This window comes from Phocoena phocoena, chromosome 11 (assembly GCF_963924675.1).
Source record: "Phocoena phocoena chromosome 11, mPhoPho1.1, whole genome shotgun sequence".
Taxonomy (NCBI): Eukaryota; Metazoa; Chordata; class Mammalia; order Artiodactyla; family Phocoenidae; genus Phocoena; species Phocoena phocoena.
This window is the reverse complement of record NC_089229.1, coordinates 63,245,923-63,260,416: the sequence shown is the minus strand read 5'-3', so window position 1 is coordinate 63,260,416 and position 14,494 is coordinate 63,245,923. Positions and strand designations below refer to the sequence as shown.

The 14,494-nt window shown below is 58.4% G+C and overlaps 1 protein-coding gene across 1 annotated transcript; it reads right to left on the bottom strand.

Moving 5' to 3' along the window:
- Window positions 1-77: 77 nt before the first annotated feature.
- On the bottom strand, window positions 78-11,595 carry NCKAP5L (NCK associated protein 5 like). Its single transcript, XM_065887996.1, has 11 exons — window positions 11,473-11,595; window positions 10,696-10,764; window positions 10,554-10,592; window positions 9,723-9,842; window positions 6,676-6,789; window positions 2,939-5,568; window positions 1,816-1,978; window positions 1,474-1,555; window positions 816-1,124; window positions 598-740; window positions 78-296 (listed from the first exon to the last, which is right to left on the bottom strand). Exons 1-11 carry the CDS (start codon window positions 11,593-11,595, stop codon window positions 78-80), a joined length of 4,011 nt encoding a protein of 1,336 aa, XP_065744068.1.
- Window positions 11,596-14,494: the final 2,899 nt, after the last annotated feature.

Below are 14,494 nucleotides of genomic sequence, written 5' to 3'. Positions count from 1 at the left end.
GAGGGGCCCCACGGGCCCCGAGGGGGCGGGGCGTGAGGCGAGCCGACGCCAGAGCGGGGCGTGGCCGCTGCAACCGCTCAGCCCTGACTCCCGCAGGAGGACAGCGAGTCATAGAGTGAGTCACTGAGAGACTCTGAGGTCTCCAGCCCCGGGGGACCCCCACTGGCCACTCTCCCTTCCTCGCCCACGTCCGATGTGCTGGGGGTGCGGCTCCCCCCAAACGCTGGGCCCTGGGGCGCAGGAGCTGGGCGGCTGGGCTCCAGGCTCCGCTTTCCGTCCACGTCCACGGGCAGGGCCTGGGGAAGGAGGGAAGGCTCGGGAGGAAGCTCCTCTCACCCCTCCCCGCCTGAGAGGCTCTGCCCACCTGACGGGGGCGCTGCAGAGGAAGCAGACTGGAGGCGCGACTGAGCACAGTCCTACAGTCCCACCAAGGTTCCGGAAGAGAGAGAAGCCCTTTCCCCAAGAGGGGTGTGAGAAGGTGGGGGTGGGGGGTGGGCTGCCCATTCAGTCCTCCTCCCGGACAGGGCTGTACCTCACCCCATGTCGTTCCCTCCTGCCCTCCAGTGCTGTTCCCTTTTCCCCTTCGGCCGTGCTCACCATGGGGGTCCTGGGCAGCCCCTCCAGTTGTCGGGGTGGGCATAGGAAAGGGTCAGAGGAGCCGTTGGCTGCCCTCGCGTTGGGGAAGGTCCAGTTCTTGGCCAGCTGGACAGGAGCAGGAGGGCCTGGGTCTTCACAAGGATCTATCCGGGGACAAGGGGAAGGTGGGTGGTGGGTGGAGCTCCCAGAGAGGCCCACCCCCCTGCCCAGGCACTCACCGTGGGGACAGGTCTGATGGCCCCGGTGGCCCGGAGCAGCGGTGAGCAGGGCGGGGAAGGCCGGCATGCTGGGGTGCCGCCCGCTCACCAGCAGCTCCTCTATGCCAGGCACCTCACGCTCCAGTGTGTGGGCACGGCGGGGGACTTTGGTAAGGGGTGGGGGCCGAGCTGGGGGCACCCCGGCCGGGGGCTCCAGCCGTGGTGGCTTGGTCTTGGGAAGATTCTTACTGGGGGTCCCACTGCTGCCATGGTCTGGGGGCGGGAAGGTCCCAATGCCACTGTCCAGAGTTCGAGTCAAAGAGCCACAGGCTGGGGAGGGGAGGGGAAGTCAGGGATGTGAAGCTGCAGGCGGCTCAGCCCCTCTGCTTTCTTCTGGCTTTCTGCCCCTGCCCAGGTTCCACCCTTGGTCTGGGCCCCTCCTGGCCCCACCGGCTCAGTCATCCCTGCCTGCCCTGCCCCACCTCCCCTAGTCCTGGGGAAGAGGGCAGGGCAGGTACCCTATTAGGCAGGGAGGGATTTATTCCTGTGCAGCCCCAGTGCCCACTGATGCTTGGCACCAAGATGCTATAGGGCCTGGCACCTGCCGTGGTGACAGGAAGGAGTAAAGCAAGCAGGGGGTAAGGAGCAGGTCCCAGCCTTGGCCCTTGACCCTGCTGACCTGTGAAATGTGAGGTGGGCACTGGCTCAGCCAGACTGTCCTCTGAGGGCATCTCTTCCCGCCTCCCCGGCTCGCTGCTTGGCTGTACAGAGTACAGGAGACCTCAGAGCCCATTCCTCCTCCACCCTAATCCCCTCCATCAGGATCCTTGGAGTATGGGTCTGAGAGTCCTGGCAACCTGCCAGCCCTCAGGAAGCCCTCTCCCCTCCCCATTCTCCTCGGAGACCAGAAAGGCATCCAGCAGCTTCCAGGCCCCAGGGAAGGGGAACCCTCCAGGCGGTAAGAGACCTGGCAGGGCCACAGAGCCAGGCCCTCCACCCAGCCTGCGCCCCAGGAACTTACCTTCCCAGGAGGTTTTCCGCAGCCCTGAAGAGGGCCCACCAGGCCATTTCGGGGCCCACAGGCCGGCCAGGGGTTCTTGGGGTCAGAGGACACTGGCTGGAAATCGCCGTACTCAGGTTTGGGCTCCCGCCAGCTCTTGGGGGGCAGCTCCTTGCCATCCACCCTAGGGGAGGCAGTGCAGATTGCTGTGAGGGAGGCCTGAGCCCACTCACACATTCTGGCCTCCCTCCCTCCAATGGTGCTGGGCCTAGTGAGGCACCCACTGCTCCCTGCCCCTGGGGAAGAGGACATATCCCTGGTGGCTTCCCACATCAACCTCTCCTGACACCAGCAACAGGCCAAGACCCCAGGGAAAACTCCAGAGGATCAGCAGGGGCAGGGAATATGGGAGAACTCCCCCAAAGCTACCCAGGGTCAAGCCTAGAGACCTCTCCGACAATGTCTGCCGGTAGAGAGCAGACTCGGTCACATACTGGTCCACATGCGACACACCCTGCCTACCCCAGCTGACTTTGAGTGCACTTGCTGTCCAAACCACACCCTACCTGGAGCCCGATTCCTGAGGACATTCTGCCTTACCTGGCCCAGACACAGCAACCCCAAGATGGGGTAGCCCCTTCTCTAAACCACAGCTCCTTTTGCTGAGTCTGTGGCAGGTGCCAAAGGACAAGATGGGAAGGGAGCCCTCCTTTTTCTACAGGATAGAAAACCCCGGAGGGAGAAGACCTGCATCAGCCCAGTTAGGTACTAGCACTCCCTTAACTACTGCAATGCTGCACCTCAGACAGGCTGCCTCACCTGACTCAAGACAGCCCAAGAAAATGTGGACTGTTAACTCTTCTCAAATGAGAAACTGGGTCTCAGCAAGTTGAATATCAGCCAGCCATAGAGGAGGGGAGCTGGGACACAAACCCCTGGCCCCTTGTTCGAGGCCCCAGTCTCTCCTCTGGGCCAGGCCGTTAACCCTCAAGATGCTCTGGTGCCATTTCATTTGACCTCCTACACCCTTTGACCTCTGGGAAGCCCTAGTCCCTGGGAAAGGCAGTCCCAACCCCAGGGATGCCCGTGTAGGGAAAAGGGCCCCCAGCCACCAAGCCCCTGCCAGCTGGTCCCAGGCTCTCACCTGTTGAGCAGCTGCTGCATGAAGGTGTCCGCACCCTGGTACATGCCGGCCAGCTGGCCCTGCACCTGCCCCAGGCCTGCACCGGGCCCTGGCGCTGGTCCCCCGGGCCGTGGCCGGGCCCTGCTGCTCAGGTAGGCCTTCTCCTCCTCCAGTGCCCGGCGCAGGTCTTCCGCCTTGGCCATCAGCTTGGAGATGTTGAGGCTCTCGGCCTCCAGCTTCCGGGCTTCCATCTTGACCTCCTTCCGGAGCGGGGAGCCCCCGCCAGCCCCTTCCTTGCCCTTGGCGGCCTCTGTGCGGCGGTTCAGCGCTGGCAGCTTGCTCTTCTTAAGGCCGAACCAGCTGGCGATGCTGCTAGCGTTGCGGTGCTTGGCCTCGGTACCGGGGGCCCGCTCCTGGCCCTGGAGCCGCAGCATGTTCTCCTCGATGCCCTTCATCACCTTCTCCTCAATGGCCGAGTGTGGGGCCCGCCCCTCAGGGCCTGGGCCTGGGTCGGCAGGGCCAGGTGCTGGGGGTGTGGGCTGGGCCGTAGTGCCGCTGCAGTCTGCCCAGGGTGGGCCCTTCCCCTTGTCAGGTTTGGGGGGCTCCTTGGTGGCTGGTGGGGCCACAGGTCGGGGTACCACCTTGGTGGGCGACTTAGAAGGCAGCTTTGTCGGGCTGCCATGGGGACTCTTATTGGGCTTGCCGAGGCTGGGGGCTGAGGTTGGCACTTTGGCAGGGGTGCGGGGTACCTGGGGGCACAGGGCCCCTGCCAGCCGGCTCTTGGCCAGCTCCACTTTGGTGAGGCAGCTCCTTGGTGAGACAGGCTCCAGGTCCACCCGGGCCCCCATGGAGTGGGAAGAGTAGACTCGGGACCCAGGGTCCCCCAGGAGCCCAGATTCCTGTTGCTTCAGGCTGCTTGTGCCTAAGGCCACGCCCCCCCGCAGGGCCCCCTTGGCTTCTGGCTGCTCAGGGGGCCTGGAGGCAGAGGGCGCTGTGTCTCCAGTGCTCTCCCCTGACTTCCCTCCTCCCCGGGCCTTCTCGGTGCCAGGCCTAGCTGGCACCCCATTCTTTTCTGGGCCCTGGGGCCCCTCGGGGCCAGTCTTCAGTTTCCCCAGGGCTGCTAGTCTGTCCCGCAGAGGTGTGTAGCCAGGATCCCCGGGTCGCCGGCCTGGCCCCTGACCAGGTTTCTTGGACGAGCTGCCGGGGGTCCTGCGGCCAGGGTGGGGAGACTCCGAGCCTGCCTTGTCCAAACTTTTCTCCTGGGCACTCTCATAGGGGCAGGATTCTGGGTGGCAAGGGCTGGAGGGGACTCCAGGGCTTCTGAGGACCTCAGGGGCCCGTGGCACCTCCAGAGTTAGTTGTGGGTAGGTGGGCACCTGCAGCGGGGATGGAGGTGGCTCTGGGGAAGGCCCCCTAAAGGTGCTCCGGGAAAGGTCCAGAATGTTCTCGTAGCAAGGAGACACCACTGGTCCCGGGGAAAGCGTAGTGGACAAGGCTGGCTGGGGAGGTCTGAGCTGTGCAGAATCTGGAGTTGTGGGGCAGGGTGACGGGCTGGTGGGCAGACCCTGCACCCCCTCTGGGGACAGCTCTCCTCCGCCCAGACCCCTGCGGGCCGGCAGCGGGGAGGGGCTGCCGTCTGAGCCACTGTTCCGACAGGGGATTCGGGAGTTCCGGGGGAGCTGGGGGCTGAGCTGGGGGCCCCCTGGGCTGGGTACCTTCTCTGAGGCTGGAGGCAGCTTTAGAAACTTGAGACCTCTGGCTGGAGAGGGCAGAAGGGGTCCTTGGGCTTCCCCGGGAGAAGGGGAGCCAATTTGGAGCTTGCTTTTCACCTGAGATGAGGAGTGGGGGTGGCCAGACCGTGAGCCCAGGGGGGCGTCCCCTGCACCCATGAACACGCTGAGGAAGGGGAGGGGCCCCTGGCCCTCTGAGGTAGCACCAAAGCCCGGCCTGTGGGCCTCCGGGGTACCCCCTCCCCAAGCTGACTTGGGGAGGCCTTTGGACTTGGACAGCTGTGGGGGCCCCTGGTCTGGGGAGGATGGCTGCCTGGGACCCGGCTGTTCCCCGCCGAGTGGGCAAGCAGCCCCGGCCAAGAAGGCCTGTAGGTAAGACTCCGTGTCCTCAAGGAGCTGGCCCAGGTTCAACTGTTTGCGGGCCAGGGCCCCGAGCAGGGTGTCAGGGCTGGGTGCCTCGTTGGGGTCACCTGCCTCATCAGAAGAGGAGGAGGAGCTGCTGCCTGGGGCGCAGGGTGGCCCGGAACCGGTGCCCTGGGCCTGTGGGGAGCCCCTACTAGGGCCCCAGGGCCGCCCAGCACTCTCATCCTCCCCTGGGGCCCCTAAGAGGCGCTCCCAGTGCAGCAGGCCTCCCAGGCTACCAGGACCTAGTAGCAGGTAGGGGGCCCAGGGAGAAGGTTCAGGCTGAGGTGGGCCACATAGCTCGCCATTGATGGGCTCTGGGGAGCCGGAACCCTCGCCTGGAGGCGGCCAGGGGGTGGCAGGTGAGCAGAGAAGCAAGGGGTCAGTCTCTTCCAGGGCTCTCAGCACCTCCAGGATCTGGGCTTTCTTTCGAAGGAACGGGGATAGGGCCTCCAGCGCTGGGGGTGGGGCGGCCGGGGGTCCTGGGCCTCCTGGCCGCAGCTGCTGCTCCCAACACACCTTGGGGGAGAAATGGCATGAGGAGGAGACTGTGTGCAGGCCGGGGACCCGAGCTGGCATAACTGAGTATGCCAGGAACAGAGCTGGCCTGGTCTATGTCCCCAAAAAGGAACTGATAGCTTCTGGGATATGCTGGAAAGCTTCCTCAGGAGTCTCTGAGTCCGGGTTACCCCAACTGTCCTTCCTGGCACACATGGGGTTGGGTGGGCACCCATCTCCCTTTCTGGTTATCTCAGCACCACTTGCTACCAGTATTTGTGGGTCAACAGGGCTGACCACCTACAACCCTGGTATCTATGTTTGCCCCAGGGGAGGGAGGCCTGTCCATTTCTCAGGCTCCAGAAAGAACACAGACTCAAGAAAGGGATGTGATGTGGCCAAGTCCTAAGTCAGTTGCTGCAGGCAAGCCCGGGCCTCCTCAGGTCAGGCAGCTGTCCTGCTGAGCTGATCCCCGTGGAGAAGCAGACTGGGAATGACTCCATTGCAAACCCTTTCCTGCTTCTCCCAGGCCCCTTCTTAGGCCCCGTCTAATCTGGTACAGTGGTTAACTACATGGGCTCTAGAGCCAGGTTGTAGGGGTTCAAGACCCAGGTCTACTGCTTAACCAGTTATATGACTTTCAACAAGTTATTTAATCTCTAAGCTTCATTGTATCACCTGTAAAATAAGATGGTGATTATGTTTAATCTCACAAAATAAGATGAATGAAACCAGATATGCAAAAGAATGAATGAGTAATAGTTCTGGACTGGGATAAGTAAATATGTATATGATTATAAATTTATGCCAAAAATTACCAAAAAAAATTATAAATGAGATCCAGGTGTCCAGCACAGTGCCTGGCACAGACTAAGAGCTCAGGAAGTATTAACTGTGAGTCTGACTGCTGTACTATAACGCCTTTGCTCACGAGACCAGTGGCTGGGGGTGGGGATCTGTTTTTCTTGGTACGAGGCTGACAGCTGAGGGCTCACACCCAGCCTGGACAAGAATCTGTGTGCCCGGAAGCAGCCCTTCCCCTGGGACTCATTAGGAAACAGCCGTGGAGCACCGGCTGACGAGCCCGGAGCCAGCGGAGCCACAGACCACAGTGCCCAGCGCTCCTACCTCTCTCTGCCCAGCACAGCGCCCCAGAGGCAGCGAGGTGGCCGGTCCCTCGGCGGAGCTCAGGGAGGGAGAGGCTGGTGGCTCTGAAGGCAGCTGGAGTGGGGCGAGTGGGATCTGCAGGGGAGAGGCGAGGTTAGCACAGGTGCTGTCCGTCCCAGGTCCCTACTCCCACAGGAAGCTATGGCTTCTCATCCAGGGGCAGGGAAACATTCTTCCAAGTCTGTTCCTTGGGTGACATCTCCCGGCCCAAGGTGTGGCTCTCACCACTTGGTCAGAGGAGCCTCGGGAGACCACAGCACAGGTAGATTGAAGATGTGCAAGCCCAGGTGGCCGGGAGGTGGGACAGGGTAGGGAGATCTGGAGAAAGAGGAGTGCCCCTGGGCCAGCAGGCAGTGGCAGGCCTAACCCAGGTGTCCAGCGAGCCTCCGGGACCCTCTGCTTTTCTGAGGGGCCTCCTCCCTGATTACAGAGAGGGTGAGCCTTGAGGCCCCTTCTTGTTCTGACTACCCGTGACCCAGCATCCACGGGGTTGGCTGAGACTAAGGGAAGAGGCATTTATTTGTTACTGGGTCCTGGAAAAGAGATGGTGGGAGTTATCACTTCTGTCTCCCCTGAATGGCCTCATGTGAAATCCCTGCTCTGAGGATTACAAAAGTAGTATTGTTTTTGGCTGTACCACACGGCATGTGGGATCTTAGTTCCCCAACCAGGGATCAATCCTACACCCCCTGCAGTGGAAGAGTGGAGTCCTAACCACTGGACCGCCAGGGAATTCCCACAAAAGTAGTACTTAATCATGGATCACTTCTGTCTCATTCCCCTTCTGCTAGGCATGTCGACTAGATACAAGTCAGCTTTAACTCTCCCCGTCTCATTCTCCATGGCTGTTAAATCCTGTCTCTGCGGTGTCTCTGCCTCCCCTCCAGCCTGGCCAGCTGCAGCCTCTCCTGCGGCCCACGATCCTCACACCTCTAGCCTGCTCAGCATTTCAGTCTCTCTGACCTGGCTGGGTGGCTTTTCAATCTCCTGTGTACCAGGCAGCCTAAAGCATCTTTTTCTTCTTTGTCTAAAGCGTCTCTGTACTCATAGCCTCCTCTGCCTGCCCACTGCCTCCAGAGACAAGTCTGAAGCCCTCTGCCGGCATTCCGGCCGGGCCTGCTGGTTCTTCCCTGACACCATCCCCAGCTCTCTCTCACTCACTCTTTACACATCCTTTGCTCAAGTCCAGCTAAACAACTCTTGGCTCCCTAGGATTCCCTGCTCTGTTCCTTCCACAGGGAACCCCTTCTCCCAGACCCCTACTGCAGTCTTTTAAAATCTCCCATCCATCAGGGCCCAGGTCTGACGTCACCTCCTTCAAGGAACCCTCCCCAGCCCATCTCTGATGGCCTCTCTGCCCCTTGGGCTCTTGGTCAGCAGTGTCACACTCTGTAGCCCTGCCTTAGTGTCCAGCAGCCCCAGCTCTCAGCAGTTACGTTCGCTCTGCACAGGCCACAGCTCTGTCCAATTCTGTTGGCAAAGGCACTGCTCACAGTAAGAGCTTAATTAGCATTTGCTCAATGGAGCCTCCATCCTAGCGAAGCACAACTTGGAAATAACATTAATAATGACAACTAGCCACCAGTCATTGACTATCTACTATGGGCCAAGCACTAGGTATTATCTCATTTAATCCTCACAACGACCTGCAATAGAGGTATTTTTATCCCCATTTATAAGGGAAAAAACCTGTGGTTTGTGTGGTTAAATAATTTACCCAAGGTCGCACAGCTAAGAATTAGATAAGTTAGGGACCCAACCCAAGTTTATCTGAGGCCAAGGTTCGTGCTCTTTCCATTATGTCATGTTACTTCTGGGAAAGATCAATCTATGGTCCCAAACCCCAAAATTCATTTTAAAATACCCAATTCAAATCCCAGAATTCATTTAAGTAAAAAACAAATGATTTCAGGATGATCTACACCTCTGTTATCATCAGTCACTGAGAAGGGTATGGACAACAGGGTAAACTTGGCTGGTGTGGGTCAGGTTTCTGGGGATTCCTGGGTCAACCCTACAGTAGGGACAGACCCAAGGCAGGGGGAGCTGCAGAGTCACTGCCACTGATTCACCCAGGTCTGCACCGGCCTGGTGAGACAGGGGCTGTGGAAAGGCCATGGTGGTGAGACGCTTTCTCTGCCAGGGGTCAGGTTTCCCAGAGAGCTGAGGGCATCCTGCTCAGGATCTGGGGGCCAAGAGCTGCCTGGTTTACATCACAGACACACAAATTCAGACATACACACAAGGCGTTTCTCTTCTTGTCAAGGTCGGGGTGGGTTGGCGGTGTGCTGGTTGAACTCAGAACCCACCGTTCACCTCAGGTACCTGGAGCCGCTCCTGACCCACCCAGGTCTCACCCCATCCTTGGGGCTTCCTGACAGAGTGGACCCCAAGTGACATCTTAACTGAGCCCAGGACTTATTCCCAGTAGCCTCCTGCTTCTCCTGGGTAAGGCAGGTTTCAGGGCTAGAAGCAGGGACAGCGTCTGCAGCCATGCTTGGGTCAGTGGGTGAGCACATGCAGCTAGGCATGCAGAGAGTCATCCAGGTGAAGTGCCTTTCCTGACCTCTCTGTGACACCAAGCATTGGGTGCCTTACACCTGGCCCCACCCCTGCCCCTGGCCAAGAAGAAGGCAACGCAGTGGCCAAAGGGGCCCCTTGGGAGCTCGAAATAATGGCATTTTCAGCCTCCACCCATCTGAAGGAGGAGGAAGCAAGGATCTTTTCTGTCAACAAGAAGGGATACAGTCCAGCTGGGCGGGGAGCACCTGGGAGGTGGGGGAGAGCCAAGCTTAAGGGAACTCAGGAAGTTTCTCCCTCATCTAAGGCTCAGATCTATCAGGCTAGGTCGGCCTGCCCTGGATGGCCACAGCCCCCAGAATGGAGGGCAATGGCTGACGGCCTACTTCTGTAGGTGTCTGGGAGAAGAGCGGGTGATGATATTGACAGGGCTGGGGGGAGGCAGGAAGCCGAGATGTGAGGAAGGAAGGAGAATCTCTTGTGCCCACCTGAGGGAGGGAGCCTGCTGTGAGCTGAAGTTTCTGCTGAAACAGGGCGCTCAGCATCTGGTTCTGCCGTTCCAGGTCAAATACCCTCTTCTTCAGCTTGATGCACTCCTCCCGCAGGTCCTGCCACCCCCGGGACGTGGAGGAAGACAAAGAGAGGATGGTGGGGAGAGGGAGGGTGGTATGAGCACAGTCGCCTTCATCAGAGCAGCGGGCGCTCCTGCTGGGCGTGCGCTTCTCTTGCAACCTCCTTCTTTGAGGGAGCTGACCCTGCCTATGTTTACGGCTATCACATCTTCTGGGGATGGTAAATTTTCTAACGTTTACCACCCCTGGTCAGAGGTAATTCCGTTCCCTTTGGCAACTTTCACAATCCTGGAGCCAATCCCCTGCCTCTTAGAAAGCACACGTCAAAGAAGGGCCCATATAAGGCAGAGGAAGACCTGGGGGTCAGAGTGGCCCACCTGTCAAGAAATTACCCACACTACTTGAGTAAATATTTAGATGTCACCTTATGCTTACAATATCAACATTGCTATCAGGGCCATCGAAACCTGGAGAAACTAGCTGGGGCCAGGATAACAGAAGGATTCAAGCCCAAATCAAAGTTACCATAGCTCAGAGACTTGGCCTTACCTAGCCAAGTATGGACTGTCCAAGACAGAGAAAGGGGACTTCACTGGAGGGCCAAGACACCATTTCCACCCTCCTCTATTCCCTATCTAAACAGGTACAGGGGTCCACAGGAAGGACCTCCCCTGCTGTACCCAGGGCCTCCTCCCAGGGCATCTGGGCTCAGGGCAGAGGGTGAGAAAGTCTCTTGTGGCCTTTTACCTTTTGGTTCAGCAGCGCCTGCACCACATGGTTGGCAACCTGGGGACAGAAAGGCAGAGCTGAGGAAGAGCTGTCAGCCAACCCAGCCTCTGCCTGGAATTGACAAGCTATCCGTCCTGTGGGGAGCATCAGTTCCACAGACCTCGTCCAGACAGCGCTCGTAGGTCTCCCGCTGGTTTTCATTGGCCTGGGCGAGTGCCGAGTTCTCTGCCTGCAGGAAGGAAGAGGAGGGCAAATAGGAAGCTAAGGGATCATTCTTCCCCCGGGCAAGTCCCTCTTGGGGAAGGGGAGGCAAGGAGCCTACTAGCTCTACCCCTGCCCCAGCTCTTGGCTCTGGTCTGATTCTGCCAGGGGGAGGCCTGCAGACCCAGGGCATGAAGAAGGCAGAGCTGAGATGGCTGGTTTTTTGTTACCCCAGCTTCAGTCAGTGAGGCTGCAGGGGCTGGGGAGACAGAGCAACCAGGAGGACCGAAGGTGGGAGGTGCCAAAAGTAACCCTTATTTCCCTGGGGAGAGGGCAGAGGAGCCTGGAGGGAGGAGGGCAGGGTCTTAGGAATGTAGTAAAAGGCCTAGTTTAAGGATCCATGTCTTTGTCCCTCAACTCCTGAGACCTTTCTGTGGCCTCTGCGGCCACCCCTTTCCTAGAGCAGGGGCATGAAAGGGGAGAAGAGGGGTAAAGAAGGGAGACATTCTGGGGGTTAGGATGGCCCCCGCCTTGCGCATGCCTCTTGTCCTGTGCTGGCACGCAGGCTGCAAAGAGCAAGGAAAGGGGTTCTCAGAGGGGCTCTGCTAAAGAAACGTTCAGCTCTGCTCCAGCCTGGCAAAGCAGGCTGAGAGGAAGGCCCCCCGCACCCCAGAACCCACCCAAGCTCCCCAGGGCTCTGGCCAGCACTGCTGCCCCCTGCCGCCCCGTGCCCCACCTCCAGCTCCCGCAGCCGGTGCAGGAGCTCCTGGCAGGTGCCCGGCTCCATGCTGCCCTCACCACCCTCTCCTGGCTTCGGGTTTCCAGGGCTCCCGGCCGGCTGGTCCATGGCCTCCGACATCAGGCCCTGGGGACAAGTGAGAGAAGCCCCACAGGCTACTCCAGGGCATGGGGAGATGAGCGGAGGCGGAGGAGGACAGAGATGAAAGTTGTCAGTATTCTCGGAGTTTGGATCAGTGTGACCCCCGTGCCACGGACACTGTAACAACTCAGGGCCAGGCTAAGACTCCTGCTCACGGGACAGATACATAGACACACTCTTCCCATCTCAAGAACAGAGACCATTGTTTAATAAAACCCATAATTGCTCTCGCCCTCTCACAGGTCACACAGACACTGGCCAGGAGCCAAGAAACCTGAATTCTCTGCTGACGCTGGCCTCAGACTGGCGCCCGGTATCCTCTCGGGCAGAGTGGGAGGTGGCCTGCAGGTCTCCAAGACTCCTTGCTTGCAGCGAGGCCCCGGGGGACCAGCCTCTGTGCATGCTGGGCCCTCCGCAGGGGTCTCTTGACACCTACCCCCTACTGCTTGGCCAGCTCCTTCCTATTCATTCTCCAGGGCCCCCACTCCAAGGCCGGGTCAGGTACTGCTCCCGCACGGCTCTGTGACTGTCCCCCAAGACTCTGCGAGGGCAGGGTCACTGTCTTCACTTCACTGTCCACACTCACACTTCTTGGTGTGATACGTGGTGTATAAGAGACAGACTGACAGCTGTACAGACTAGTGTGTCATTGCCTGAGCACACAGAGCCAGGGTTCTGACCTGTATCGCATTACGTGATCCCCGCCCCCCGCCCCCAAACTGTTGCCATAGTGACTGGCTTTACCTGATTAGCCCTCACCTTCCATCTGAGTTTCAATTTCTCAGCGAGAGGAAAGTACTCATTTCCTTCCTCTGCACAAATATTGCAGAAATTTCCAGTAGATGGGAAACCCTTCCTAACATAAAAGGTGGGAGGCCCCCAGTCTACCACCAACGACTTGCCTCCCTGACCCACTGCAGCTCCCACAAAAGGGGCTTAGCACTTTTGGACCGAGGAAGAGAGGAGCCCTCGGCAGCTATCAGGCATCTGAATGCTCTTCCCTCCCGTGGGGCACAGGGGCTGCCTCTCCCACCCCAGCCCTCCTCCTCCAGTCCCCACCACCAGCGCGCACAGGCTCCACAGCCTCTCACCTGTCTCTGCCTTCTCACCCAGGCTGGCACACTCATGCAAGCAGCCAGAATGGTCACCTTGCCTGTGGAGACATAGAGGGAGACGATGTCAGCCATGCATTTATTGGGTTCCTGCGGCCTGGCATCCCGGGCCATAGGGATAAACAAGCTAGAGAAAGCCCTGCCTTTATGAGGCTCCCATTCTATTGGGGGAGGCAGGTAATACCAGATAAACCAATGAACAGACATCAGGTTCCAAGAAGGCTCTGGAGGTGACAGCAAGGCAGAGACCTGAATGAAGGCTGGATGAAATCCTGGAATGGGAAAAGCATTCCAGGCAGAGGAAAGAGCCAGTGCAAACATCCCCAGCTCTCAGCCAGAGGGGAATGAACAACCACACAGCCCTTCCAAAATTCTTCTCTAATCCTCATAACCACAAAGGGAATTAAGTGCTATTATCAACACCTATATGTGAGATGAGGAAACTGAGGCACAAGCTATACCACATACCCAGAGTGCACCCTGTGTGCTGGCGCTTTCTCACACATCATCAATCGCATCCGATTGTCCTACTGACCTCAGAAAAGGAGGGCAAGGCGGGGGTGCCAGCCTGGTCTGCAGCAGGCTCCAGAGGCAAAGGATGCTGCCCACATCATATGGCAGGTTCACAAAGCACAGTGGACGGGCCTGGGTCCCCCCTTCCTATGCAACCTCTCTGTACACACACGCTGTACTGTGTGCTCTGTGTAGTTGGTCCCGGTGCTCTCAGAGCTTTGCAGTTAGAGAGATCTGGGTTAGAATCTGACTCTGCAAAATCTGTTCCTCACCTGTAAAATGGGGATAAGAATACTTAGTCCAAAGGGTTGTTGGAGCGTGAAGTGAGATATGTAGAGTGTCTTGCATGGACTCAACAAATGGAGGCTTTTCACGTTTTGGAGCCCACTGCTACTTCAGCGGTTCACTTGCAAGTGGACTCTGAGTCCCAGGCCCGTCACCCAGGGGGTCTGAGCAGGAGGGTCTCCTGAAGATGTGAGGTGCTGCCCCTCTGCCCTGCCCTCAGGGGCCTCCTCCTCTTCAACCCCGTCCCTGCCAGCCCTCCAGCTGCAGGGCCAGCCCAGTCCTCATTCTTCTCTGCCTGATACCCTAGAAAGAGAAAGGGTAACAGCAGAAAGGATATGCTCCTTTCTGGGTGGGGTGGGGGAGGGAGAGAGAAGCATGTGTGCACAATAATGGGAAGGGGGCTTCTGAAAACCAGAATAAAAGGAAAAACTGTGGAATGCTTATTTTTTATCACTCTGCCACAATCTAAAGTCCTCTGTTATTTTAACGTCATAAAAATGTATCAAGTATAACTTCATTTTGCTCGCAACATTCTCATGCTTGATACATTTAGAAATGGACAGGCCTCGAAAGAAACGAAAAAAATTCAGGATAAATCCTCCTTCCCACATACACAAATAGAGGTTAAAACCAAAAAAGGCCTCGGGTTACCTCCACCATTGTACCAGTTCCAGGCCACCCCACATCACCCATCTCTGGGCCACCATCCTCTTGCCAGGCAGAGGCTCCCACTGCTCTAGGAGAGGCCTGTCCCCACAGATCACCAGTGTCCCCTCAGCCCCCTCTTAGTTCCCCAGTGGACACCTCCAGGAGTAGAGGGGCTGGGGTGGGGAGTGTAAAAAAAAAAAAACAGGGGGATGAAGGAGGGGAGTAGGTGTCTGGAGGCCAGAAAAGGGAAAGATAAAACAGTAGAAACCTCGAGTCTTTGTTTTCTTCACGCAACAAAAACCAAACTAAGGGTGAAGGTG